The sequence below is a fragment of the Crinia signifera genome, chromosome 3 (genome assembly GCF_055691185.1).
Source record: "Crinia signifera chromosome 3, ASM5569118v1, whole genome shotgun sequence".
NCBI lineage: Eukaryota > Metazoa > Chordata > Amphibia > Anura > Myobatrachidae > Crinia > Crinia signifera.
In genome coordinates this window covers 249,022,171-249,036,276 of record NC_139219.1, presented here as the reverse complement: position 1 = coordinate 249,036,276, position 14,106 = coordinate 249,022,171, and the positions used below count along the sequence as shown (strand labels likewise).

General features: G+C 39.2%; 1 protein-coding gene across 1 annotated transcript in view; it reads right to left on the bottom strand.

Annotated features, from left to right (window-relative positions):
* Nucleotides 1-316: 316 nt before the first annotated feature.
* LOC146064391 (maltase-glucoamylase-like) overlaps nt 317-14,106 on the bottom strand; it is a 210,397-nt gene continuing 196,607 nt past the window's right edge. The window contains exons 63-70 of the mRNA XM_083177838.1: nt 12,941-13,089; nt 11,400-11,484; nt 8,501-8,557; nt 6,723-6,847; nt 3,543-3,631; nt 3,294-3,343; nt 2,346-2,507; nt 317-474 (exon numbers count right to left, since the gene is read on the bottom strand). Coding sequence (XP_083033964.1) covers nt 403-474; nt 2,346-2,507; nt 3,294-3,343; nt 3,543-3,631; nt 6,723-6,847; nt 8,501-8,557; nt 11,400-11,484; nt 12,941-13,089 — 789 coding nt within the window. The 3' untranslated portion in view covers nt 317-402. The remainder of the gene's footprint in view (nt 475-2,345; nt 2,508-3,293; nt 3,344-3,542; nt 3,632-6,722; nt 6,848-8,500; nt 8,558-11,399; nt 11,485-12,940; nt 13,090-14,106) is intronic.

The window sequence follows — 14,106 nt, the reverse complement described above, 5'->3', positions numbered from 1 at the left end:
CGGATGTCCACCTTCAAGAATTACTTGAAGGCTTGTTTGACCTAATCCTTAAGGTGCCATCTTACATTGTTTCCCACATCCTATCCATCCTCCATCCAACAGGGGAATTTGTAAGCCAGGCAGCCCAGCTAAAATATCCAAAGTTCTGTGGCGTGAAACTAGTGTGTTTTTATTGCATTTTTTCTTATTACGCATTCTATTTTCACTGTACTTAAATTAAGTTAATATAAAAATTCAGACATTTATTGTCAAAGTAAATTTATTAAAATTTTTATAGAACATGAAGCAATACATATTTAGATATTGATGTCTAGTATAAAAAAATTCTGTCCAAGCAGATATTAGTTACAAAATGCTATTTTCTTAGATGTGACGGCTCTTAGAGATGAGTAACCTTTTGGTTTAGGTCTGCCATGTAACTGTAATAGGTAGTGCCAAATTATACTGCTTGTCTGTTAGATCGATATCTAAAACCTGGTTAAGAAATAAAATGAAAAAACAAAACATTAACAGAGTTTTATACTTCTAATGTATTGAAATATCTACCAATTTGTACTACAATATAAACTAACTAATATATCTTAATATTATGTGAGTAACAAGGTGGTTTTATTTGACAAACTTACTCAAATATGAGAGATTACTGTTTAATGAATCAATTTAATCTCTTTATATCTGGCCAAAAACAATTGCCTTTGGTCAGAATCTCTCAGATGTTGTTTGGCACTATAATGGGTTATGTGGTTGAATGATCCTTGTGAATGGTGATGTCTACAGTAATCTCCAAATTGCACTAAATGGGCCGAAATGTTGCAGAACACTGAAAAAGTTGACCTGTAATGAAGTAGACATGGGGTCCTCAAACTATTTTGGTCTGGGACCACATCAGACAATAAAAATTATGACAGGGCCCTGTCAAGTTACTGCAGAAGGTCATCACATCACATGTGTAGTCAGCAGGCAGTACATACATGGCAGCATTTTGGAGGCACAAAATTATGGGAGGAGTCTAAAATTACAGACAATTCAACATATTTTTAAGACTCCTTGAATCACTGACTGAGATTAGAAAAGTCATCAGCCTTATGGTAGCAACATGGAGTTGCAGCCGCATACTGAGAAGATCGGGAACCACTTTGGGGTCAGGACCCACAGTTTGAGAACCGCTGAAGTAGACAATGAGCTTCAATTTCTATATAGTATATGGAAAAATGTGTTTATACAGTAAAAAGTAGGGGGTACATTTATTAAAGCTTCTAAAAATGAAAAGAGGTGATGTTGCCCATAAGAACCAACTGGACAAATTCTGATTGGTTGCTTTGGGCAACATAATCTCTTTTCATATTTAGAAGCATGTAATCTATGTGTTGCCCAGACTCTAGCTACACACATGTACACTATTTAAGCCGTGTACACACTGGCGACCATATTGCCAGTGATGGGAGTGTGCCCCTGCGATAAATCGCCGGGTGCACGCTCCCGTTTTCTGCCCCATTCTAATTGCTGAGCAAGCTCCTGCGACCAGCTGATTACCTCTGTGGCACTGCCGGCAGAGGTTTCTTTTCATCAGCGACCATCTCTGGTCGCCGATGAAAAGGGTGCATTGAGCGATACATATCGCTCAGTGATATATCGCCCGGCAATATATTGCCGTGTGTACCCACCTTTAGAGTTGACCAAGTACCATGAGACTTTGCACAAGAGGTCAGAGGCTGAGAGGCTTGTGCTGAGCTCTTATTGGTGATTCACATGATTCTTATGCCCATGGAGGACAGCAGCAGCCTTGTCATGGGAGGGCTTTTAATCAGAGGCAGGGCTGAGCCTGTGAGGCCTCCTACAGAATAATGTACAATGGGAGAAACATAGGCTTTTCATGTGGTATAAGTTTGCACTGCCTTTACTCTGTGTTTTGACAGTGTAATATTCCCATGTGCAGTTTGTGGTCAGTAATGACAAGTGGGAAAGGGGCCCCAATGTCCAAAGTGACCCGGGTAGGTCCTTAATACGGCCCTGACTATCAGGCCCTGGAAATGAGCTACTTGTGGCTAAATCAGGATCGGTTGTGATACATTGCATGCGGTCTTTCTGCATGTGACGTATCGCATGAGATCCTGCTCCCCGATGCTGGGAGGGGGGCCAAGTTGGAGGTCAGCCGCGCAGCAGGTGTATGGCAAATACATAAGATTTGGCCACTTTTCACTAAATTTCTGGCCCCAATCCATTGAAAAGTGGCCTAATCGGACTAGTGTATGGGGACCTTTAGCAACATTATAAATGTTTACAAGATAACAAGATACCAGGGCATGCATCTTTTATAAATATACCATTTGATGATATGAGCTTACCTCATTTTCTGCTTTAAAATGATCAATAAAAGAATCAACACCATTATATGAAACTGAAACATTAATTGCATTTACTCCAGGGCCCCAAATGGAAACATGTCCAAGATGTAGAGGATTTGAAGCGAGGTAATTATCCACAGATGCTACGCTTGTTACAGTGTTCTATGGAAACATCAGAATAAGCAATAAAACAAACATGAAATACAGACTTCTTACATTTACAAAGTACCTCTTATTTTTGGGCATGCATGTACAGTTATGCAGAGAGGCGGGGGGGGGGGGGGAGGGGTACTAATTACCCAGGTCCAGGACTAATGGAGGGACCCTGCAACCCAGCACATGCTGCTGTGTGCTGGACTGCAGTGTCGGAGGTGCTTAAGGTGCTATTCTTTTCTGTATTTTATTCTAAGGGTACATGACCACAATTCTTACGATTAGGTCATGCCCCCTGAAATGTACATATAAATAACCTGTCAGACTTACAGGATTTTATCTGGCAGCCTCAGACACTGGAGATATTGTGGCCAAATTTAAGACTGAAACTGCAAGTTTCATTAGTTCCCTTGGGAGTGCTTCCTACTTTCCTGAGAGGAAAGTTTTTTTTATATAGTTTAAATAAATAATGGAGAGATTTTTTTTTTCTTGATATCAAGAGTGATTATTAATAGGAACTAATAAAAGTTATTTATTATGTGTGAATTATACATACTGCAAGATAACTGTGCTTTTCAATAGACTCACTTTTCTCTAACTTATTCAAATGCGTTTTAGCAGATTTTATGCATTTTTTTTTTTGCTCTAAATTTCAGAAACATTGTTTACATAGAAAACATTACATTCCAAGTATTTGGGATAATAGACCTGTACAACTAGAAGAGAAAAAATACTTTTATACTGAAAACTGTTCTAAAATGAGAAATATATTCTATCAATATGGACAGCACATACCTTATCTGCACTGAATGTTCCCAAGAAATAATTCTGCTTTTCTATTGAATCTGCAAAAGAATGTATTAGTAGTCATGCTAGAATATAACATGGATCTTCAGTTTGTTTTACCTCATTGACATTTAGTTTTTCATTTTTTTTGTTTCACAATAACATGCTGCAATATCGCATACAATTCAGAAAAAGTTGAAACACTAGAAATTTGCTTCTTACGGTAACATACGATTCATTTTTATCAGTTTAACTTACCTATACTTTCTCCATCATCCCAGAAAAGATTGCCATGTGCTTTGCCATCATCATCCAAGGCAACCAAAAGTCCCAAAAATTTCTGCCGACTGCAAACACAAAAATCATGTTATTGAAATCTGTCTTAATATGTTTTCTTTATTAGTGCTCCATTAATTAATTTGTGAATCAGTGGAATTATACATCCATCATTTCTTGCCATATTTTGCAGCTGTGGTAAGCTCAAAGTGTGGCAGAGAATGCTGGGAGTAATAGTTCCTTAACCTTTGTCTAAAACTTTGTTCATTAATAAATAAAATACACATATAAAATATATAATGTTTATTTTTATTCTGAATCTAATATAGTCAGAATAAAGTAATTATAAACTAAAATAGACTCACTCTTAAGCCCTCACTCCTCTTGTGACAAAAAGCTTTTTATGGCTGGCTACCAATCAGTGCTTTCAAAGTGAATTGGCAGTAATGGTGTTGGGCGATTGCGTCTGCAGATATGTGGGTAGCATTACACTAGTAGTTAAGTCTTACATACATTTTTTACAAATTGGAGTTTTATTCACCAGCCAGTAAATCAGCTCCAACCGACCGCCAGCTTTTCATGCCGAATCCAACACAGAGGGTATGTCCAGCTCCTCGAGAGGCTTGGCACTGTTGAACCTGACATTTCAGGAATTGATGGGGCTCTCAGGCAGTGAGGGATTTTCCCTGTTCCCCTATGGGACAGTCCAACTCTGCATACTGTGATGCAGTTTAGCATGACAGTCTTATTTGGCTTCAAATCACTTATTAACAAGAGACTGAAAAAGCCTGGCATGGGTTAAACCACGAGGCAAAGGGTGTGCCCTGGAGCATTTATATGCTTGTTAGCCTGTTATATACTGTAAGTATAGTTTAGTTAGCTAGCATGAATCTCTTTATGAAGAAATTTCAAGGTGACTTGATATTTATTTTATTGGGGCAGATGTATTTAAGCCTTAACAAGAGATAATTGCAAGGGTAATAAAGAGAGATAAACGTCCAGCCAATCAGCTCCTAACTGCCATGTTATAGGCTGTTTTTAAAAAAGTCAGTAAGGAGCTGATAGGATGGACGTTTATCTATTTTTATCACCTTTGCATTCCTCTCTTGTTAAGGCTTAATACATCTGCCCCACTATCTTTTACTGTTATCTCCTTGGTCTTAAGTTGGCCAAACACAGAGTATGATATGACACATTTCTTCACGATTTTGAAGTATCGGGTGAAAGGTGTCAAATCGTATGTCATGTACTTATGATTCTGATCTGCTGCTCGGTCCTGTGCACTGTGGGCCTTATTCTAGGTCACTCTTTCTGACAATATCCTTCTTAGATGGACAAAACCATGTGCACTGCAGGGGGGCAGATGTTACTTGTGCAGAGAGAATTAGATTTGGGTGGGGTTTTACTTCAAAGTGAGATCTATATTGCAGTGTAAAAATAAAGCAGCCAGTATTTACCCTGAACAAAAACAAAATAACTCACCTAAATCTAATCACATTTTACATCTGCCCCACCTGCAGTGCACATGTTTTTGTCCATTTGAGAAGGATTTTGTCAGAAAGAGTGAACTAGAATAATGCCCTGTGATCTGGAGATCACTGCTGCAATGAGGATGCATCATATCCTGGAGTGGTGAATGGCATTGCATGCAATACATTGTATGCAAAATGACTGCATATGATGTATAGCAAGAAAATGAGCCACTATACCTTGGCCTAGTGTATGGGGGCCATTACTACATTTCTCCATGCCTGTCTCTTATCTGATTTCTTTACACTGATTTCTTTACATTTCATTGACCCCATCCTCCCCACCCCTTTCTCTTACATTGTCAACTCTTTTATTTCTATATCCTTTAATTTGCTATGATGCTTCAGTCCCACCAATCCATACCACCTTAGCTTGCTTAGTGATTTGCACTTCCTGGACCAGTCCAGCCAGATGTCCCATAGTCAGTGTGAGCAGTATAATACTTACCACTGTGGCTACCAAGGAGGAATGTGGCACTGCCATCGGAAGCACCTTGTAGCCCCAACCATAGATCCCATGGCTCCAACCCTTTGTTACTGGGTGTCCTCTCACCACTTAATAGTGCCTGGATAGAGCAATGTTGGGGCTGTGCCTCAACAGCCACATCAGGTTGTTGCTAGTTGTTCTGCTTTGTGGAGCCTTACAGTCCTTTTTTTGCCAATATGGCAGAAGACATGTCTGCTATTTCCAATATGTTTCCATGGACAGTACTGTCTCTAAACAGTCTGTTTATTCAAAGAGGATTGATAGTCTGTCTGCTGCATCTTTTGGCCACAAGTCCAGGTCTGATGTCATTTTAAACCCAAATGGAAAGTGTTAAGGTGCCCCATACACAGTGAGATTTTTCCTGTGCGTTTACTATATCGCACCGCATCGGATCGCATGTGATCAAATCGCTTGTGATGCGATAAGAAGACAGTATAAAAAGTTTGTGCAGTACATACTTTTTGTACTGTGCGCTGAGATTCCCACGGGAGCGTGAATCGCACGGTGCAATCACACCGTGTATGGGCACCTTTAGGCATAGAGGCAGAGGGAGGTCCCGTGTGCATTGCTTGCTCATCTAGTTGCTCCAACTGCAGCAGTCCATATTGCATCTTTTTCAGGAAAATATTTCTGCATTTATTATCATGTCTTCGTTTCATCCAGATGATGCTTCATCTCAAGTCTTTACGGATGGCACTGCAGGTGGTCATCTTTTCAGGGTGAGTGATCCTACTAGTTCTTCATTACTGGATTCCTTCATGGACAAGTTGCAGTCAGGAGGGTTATTTCTTAGTAAATAGTGGGCCAGATGCACCAAGTATTAAAAAGTGATAAAGTGGAGAGTCATAAACAACACCAATCAGCCCGTAACTGTCATTTTGCAACATGGCAGTTAGGAGATGATTGGCTTGTTGTTTATTACTTTTTGAAGCCTGGTGCATCTGGCCTGGTGTCAAGAAAGAAATAACTCTAGAGGACCATGGGACAATTTTTATTTTTTATTTTTGAGTAGTTAGTTTAAATATAAATCTGCTTCTTTCAACAACGTTCTATGGACAGGATGTGCAGTATTATTAATAAAGTGTTGTAAACTTCAGATAAGAATCATAATTACAATATTTATTCAGGTGCATATATTGTACTCACCTATAGAAAGTGTTATTTGCAGATTCCTGCCATGGTATGATATATCCACCTCGAACATGAAGATTGATGTACTCAAGGGGAGCTGTCAAATTTAACCATTTACCTCTTTCAGTAACTACTTTTCCCTAGAATGGAATGTGAATAAAGAGACTTTACACTGTAGTTAATATTAGGACTCGTGACATACTGTATCAAACTAAGAGGGCGATTCAGACCTGATCATTCAGGTCCGAATTTGCTCCCTCAGCTGAATTTGCTCCCTCGTTGGGGGTTTGCTCATGCACGAATATGCGCATGTGGAAACCCCCAGAGTGAACGCCTTCAATGCGTTTTACACTCGCCGGAGTGTTCGCTGACTGAGGGGTGGACAGGGCCTGGCAGGAGGAGGATGCAGGGGACCGACCACTGTTTTATGAGTGTGACCACAAAAAAATGATGGGCTCGCCCATAGAAATGCTGGGCGACCCTGGCAAATGCAGCATACCCAAGCATCCTTGGGTGGACAGCTGACATCAGATGACATCAGCGCCCACCCCCAATTCGGCAGAAAGCGGCCATCTGAAAAGTAAGTATACTGTGGACTTATTTTTCAGAGCGAAGGCTGGAAAAATCATCCAATGGTGTGCGACCATCAAATGATTCTTCCTCCTTGCGGCCACATGTGAGCGGATGTAAGGACATGCAGGAGATGAAGATTATTAATAATAACAATAATAATAATAATAATAATAGTAATAATAATAATAAACAAAGGAAAGCTTGTGTCTAAGGGGCTGATGTATTACCACTATTTTTACATCCTTTTCACATTATTTTAGTTTCACTTAAATGTTTTAATGGGTTTTTGAAGCAGTTTTTGTGAAAAACTGCCCCAAAATCCTTGATTCTATATATATTTTTTGGTAAACAGATTGCATTTCCCACACTTATAATGGGAAATGTGATCTGGAACATTATGCTGAGAGTGCAATCACATGACCCACTCTGATATTGTGATCAGTTATATGACACACAAGTTGATCACTGTAAAAAAAGAACAAAATTACAATCAATAACTCCCAGGGACAAGTGATCAGTGCTCCAGTGATGGCTGTCAGTCATTTGCTTTTTAAATATTATGGTATCTTTATTGAATAAATAGACTTTCTGTCTTATAGCGTGTGCACATACTTCGATGTGGCGGCCGTTGATACCGATTCAATATTAATGGCCGCCGGCACCTTGAACTGAGCAGGAGGGAGGGAGGGTATGGCGGGAGAACAGCGTGAGGACCGGGAGGTGGGGATGCTGCATAAAGCAGCATGTAACTGGCTTTGATCTTCCATATAGGCAAATCTGTTGCTGCATTCGATCATGGGGACGCACATTGGGACCGAATCTGCATCAAAGGCAGCTAACAAGCTTTGATTCAGGGTCATTTTTGATTGGAATTCGATTCCATTTTTCTTCTACAGTATATACAAAGTTGAATCTGAGTTGAATCAAAGTTGAAAATGACCCTAAATCAAAGCGTATGTATGGGGCATTAAACCCCACATTACTCACAATTTGCAAAGCTTCAGCTTCTCTGTGCTGGCTTTGATTAGTGGAGCAGCCAATACCATAATCCCCTGCAGGTACAGTAACTCATTTTTGCATTATAATACTTGCATTCACTTCGGAAAGCAAAGGACAATAGCGCTGGTTATTATTTTTATATGTCCCTGTTCATAACAAAGTTTTGATTTTGTCCTTACATAAACAATTATTTGCTAAATGAGTTTACTTAAATAGCTTACCGTGTGAAAATCATACCAGCGAGCATCTGGAATATATGCTACCACTGATCTTTGTTGCTTAAATAAAAGAGAAAGCCATTACACACAACATTATTTCACACAACATGCCAAAGCCTCTACACTGTGATCACCCTACTTGATTTTCATTATGAAAAATTAAATTGTACTATACTTATGGGCCCCATACATCAGCAATCACAATTTATGGATTTTCAGATATTGGGATATTTTGGCCAGATAAATGGATTTTCAGATCTATCCGACTTTGCCCACACATTACAGTTTTTTTCAGTGATCGGCAGATTTTTCCATCTAAAGATTACATCTTCATATCTGAAAATTGCCCCAATCGATTGTCATTTCAGCTGTTCATAATGTAAATAGATGAAGAAAACGAATTGGGAATGCCCACACATCTAAAAAAGATCTGCAGATAATACCAGATTATTAAGCATGTTTAAAAACCTGATATAGCAATCGATTGGCGATTGTGATTGGGATTGCCAAAAGGGGGAGCCCACACATCTAAAATTAATTGTGGCAATCATCTCCATATCTGAAAATTGTCACAATTAATTGCTGATGTATGGGGCCCTTTAGACACATCCACACCCACACACAGTGGCCTGAATTGACTTATCTATAGTGGATGCAGGGTGTTTGGTGCCACAGGATATAGTCACTAGGTCTACACCACTAGGATGACATGCATTAAGGTCGACATGACTGAAGGTCAACATGCAGGAAGGTCGACATGACTGAAGGTCGATACGGGTTAGGTCAACAGGTCATTAGGTCGACACAAGCATTAGGTCGACATGAGGATGGTTGACATTCAAAAGGTCGACATGGGGTTTCTCACTTTTTTTTTAGCCAACATGCCCTACCATCCACTAGGGCATGGTGGGAGAATAAGTGACCTAAGCATGACGAGTGCAGCAGTGCTACGTTTCAGTGTTCATGTCGACTGTCGAAATTCGGGACAAAAAAAGTGAAAAACTCATGTCGACCTTTTGTCTGTAAACCATCCCAATGTCGACATAATGCTTGTGTTGACCTAATGACCTTTCCACCTAACCTATGTCGACCTTCTTTCATGTCGACCTTAATGCATGTTGACCTAGTAGTGTCGACCTAATGCTTGTCAACCAAGTTGCTGTATACCCAATGATCCATACCCGGTGCCACTCACCACTATTAGTGATTTTCCCATGCGCAGTAAAAATGTCTCAGTGTTTAGTTAAATGAACAATGCCTCGCCATACTGCAACCACACTATGGGCGGTATCCAATGAGGCTGATTCGCCAGTATTTTATGGCGATTTTGTGCTGTAAGGCGAATTTCTGACTAAAATGGTGAATCACCCTATTCAATGACCAGATGGCGAATACATTTCAAGGTTTTTTTCGCCATGATTCAATCGCTATCTTTTTATGGTGAAGTGGAAGGTGAACTTTTACAATAAAGTGTTTTGTTTTTTACAATTGGTGTCAAAAAATCTGGAATTTTATTCTGAGGAGGGGCATGCTATTTTTATTCATGTGCCATAAGCACATGAATATATATTAAATAAAATAAAATATATATATATATTTTTTTTTTACCCAGACCAGCCAGCAGGGGGCCGGAGCCGAGCCGCTCATTACATATTCATATATTCACTTCACCCAATCATTACATATGCATGATCGGGTGTAGTGAATATACCCGGTCCCCTGCTGGCACCCCCGGGGGGCAGCCTGTGCTGCCTGGCACCCGGGGAGCCCACCTCCCCCCCACAAACGTTCTGGGGCAGGCAGGGAGACTTCCATCTCCCTGCCTGCCACCGTCCTCAGGCTCCCTGCGGCGTCCGCCGCAGGAGCTCAAATTCGAGCCCCTGACTTGTTGAATACTGGAGCCGGCGAGGCTCCGGAACGCAGCGAGCAGTGGCGAATGTGCAGTGAATCCTAAACAGGATTCGCTGCACTTCGCCAGTATTCACATTGAATACTGCCCTATAAGGCCTGAGCACATATACTGCCTATTGTTCTAGTAAATTAACAAAGATGATAAAAGGCATTTTCTGCTTCTTGAACCCTTTTTCAATTTGATAAGATTGAATTTGCGCCTGACTATTTCCTAAACCCCAGCAACAATGAGTATCCCATACAACAAGGTGTAATAGAGAACTACCTCAGAAACAAAATAACTAAACCTCATTATTTTGAGGTAAAGCATGGTTATGTACAGGGCCGTACACATAGGCAAAGGGGAAACTTCTCTAGGGATCCAGACAATGCATTTCAATTATTCATTATAATCTGGCACCTTACCATATATGCACTAGCAATATATATATATATATATATATATATATATATATATATATATATATATATATATATATATATATATATATATGGCTATTCTATTGTTCTCAGATGCAATACAATACATAGAACAATAGAGTAGGGGATTAGCAGAGTAATCTAATTACTCACTTAATCCTATTATGGACATAGATGGCAGTGGCTCCCACTGTATATATATATATATGTCGATGGGCTCTGGCACTCACTATAACGCTGTACTCCTCTTGTTGCCATCCGCAAATTAGGAACCAGCAGGTCCCACACAGCACAAGGTCCGGCGGCACTCAGAATTCAATAATACAGAAAAACAGCCAGAGGCAATGTTCTGCAGAACATTGCCTCTGGCTGTTTTTCTGTATTATTGAATTCTGAGTGCCGCCGGACCTTGTGCATATATATATATATATATATATATATATATATATATATATATATATATATATATATAAATATATGCCTCAATTTGACACTGGTTATGTAATATTATGGTTATGTAATATATTATACTGTGGATCTATGGATACATTTTGGATCTATATGTACTTACATCCTCAAGAACTGGGCTGATCATAAAAGCTGGTCCCCATAAGAACTGTTTGTAGACATCCCATGTTACGTTATCAGAGGTAAATCTGGTAACAGTAATTAAAAACTTTGTTTTAATCAACAATTTCAGGTAATCTCAAAAAAGACAGCTATTAAAATGATACAGTTATTGAAATCATATCAAACACAACATTTTTTTGTTCTTTGTAAAATGTAGACCATCCCATTGTTCTGAATGGGATGTCACAGTATTTAGATGGCCTTCTGATAAATACAGTATGCCAATTACAATTTTTTTAGGGGATGAAAATTCAAAGTAGACATGCCAAATATTACAATGAATAAACTATGTATAAACAAACACATGCTACATTATTGTCTGTACCAGCAAATGGGGGATACTGTAACTCCCAGAGGCAATGGAGGCTTCAGCCTCTGGGCTCCAAGACTAGAAAGGGGCATCTGCATGTAAAGCAGCAATTGTGTGGTTCAAAGCAGAATTCAAGTGTGTCCATTGCTCTTGCAATGGAGCTCTGTTGTGCACCTGTAGTTAATTGGCTCTATACCAAAAGCCAATAAACTACATCTACAAAAGTGGACAGGATGGCTTTTGCCTGGTAACACTTAACCTGCACTGCAGCAAAACATGGTGCTGGACTTTGAGATAATACACACATATGAATGTTGACACACACCATATTTGGAGTGGTGGGCACCAAATTCCATCTTGCCTCCAGGCAACGGAGATTAACTTACGCCCCTGACTACATGGTAATGGTATAATATACATCTTACATCTATTTTCTAACACCCATTCTTGTGTTTTATTGTGTTTGATATCAATTGTTAAGCACTATACTGTATGTTGGCACTAAATATATTAATAAGTCCAAAAATTTGTTTTGTTAAATACCTATGCATGCTAACCTGAAAATGGTGGGTTAGTAACTGGTCCTTTGTAATCTAATTAAAGATTAGAACTGTGAGCCACAGAACTAGCAATACTATTGGAGACAGTAAATTGGCCCAATATATCTATTGCTTTGTCTATTGCCCCATACAGACAGTGCAATTCAGGGTTACTTTCAATTTGATTTGGACGATATAGTTCAAATCGAATCGAAATAAAATGATTTTCAGCTGCATTATATCCTTATGCTGATGCGCGAGCCCATTCAATCTATATCGAATAGAAAAATAGGCTGTGCAGGCAAGACTACAGGTGGAGCCACACTTATCCATACGACTCTCGTGGCCAAGTGTCGAGCCTTTGCGCGAATGACCTGCACATGCGTGTGAGATGCTCACGACCCCATTCATGGCGCTACAGATAACCGTGGCTCCATCTGTATATAGTACATCTATAGTTCAGATCTGTGCTATATAGTGGAAATTGAATGGGTACACTGTGTGATTCGATCCCAATCAAAACACAGAGCTTTAGAATGATTCAATCTAAGTGGACAATTCAGTAAGGATCTCAAAACAAAATCTTTCTCTAATGTGCAAAACCATTTTTTTTTTTAGAAAGTTGTAACTTACTCGTGTAACAAGGGACGAATAACAGTTGTACCCAATGTATGTGCTTCAAACATCAAAGTGTAAAGGTATGGCAAAAGTTTGTATCTGATGTTGAGAACATTTCTAGATAGGCTTTTAAAGTTTTCATCAAAACTGACAGGATCTTGTCTCTGAGGAAATAAACATAAAGGTTCATTATTAAATATTACGTGAAATGATATAAGATCTTGCAAAACAATATGAACCGGTTTACACTGTAAATAAATAATAATAATAATGTGATAATGATGATGATTATTATCTGATCAATAAACATCAGGAGTATTAAAATTTTGAATGATTTTATGTTTTTCAGCAGTCAATCTGTCATTAGCTACTCCAGAGATTTTTCATTTATATGACTATGCAAAATATTCTCCATTCAGCACTCATAACAACTAGAATCTGCCTGACAGAGCTCCATTTGTCAGAGCCCTTTCTGAAGTCCACAAACTACGTCATTTGGATAGTTTCTGCTGTCATTATGTTTGACAATAAATGGCTTCACTCAACCACTAACCATGAGTGAAAGAAAAGTTTGTGAGTGATCATTCATACAAATTCTGCTAGGGTATGTAAACTTATGAGCACAACTGTATGTGGTGTGGCTGACACTGAGGCTAGATCAGAAAGATTATCTCTCTCCACAACTGTCTTGAAGAGAGTATTTGTTGTTACAAATTCTAGATAAAGTGTTATGTACAGTAGTGCTGATAGAAAAAGATATTATTTGTCTATGGGGTGGAGAGCTCACCATGGGGTGTACAGTATTTACTGTACTAAAGGTTGATTTTAAACAATTTTGTGGTGTATATCTACCATTTTGTGGTGTATTTTGTGATTTGGAAATTTATTAAAGGCAAAAATCTACTTGCTAGAGATGGCTACTGAGTCAATGTCTCAACACAATGAGTCAAATAATTTAGAGGATCATATTAGTCGAGTCACTCAGAGTCTGGTGAGTGGTCAGCCTCTCTCCCAGTCATTCACAGCAGAGGGAAGTAGAGGTCACATTCAGTTACTCAGGTCACTCAGTCTTATGCCGGCCACACACCAAAAAGATATCGTTCCAACCAGCCAACTTTTGGCTGGTTGGAATGACAATCTTTCTAGTGTGTGGGAGCAAATTATTATCAGCTGTTTGCTCC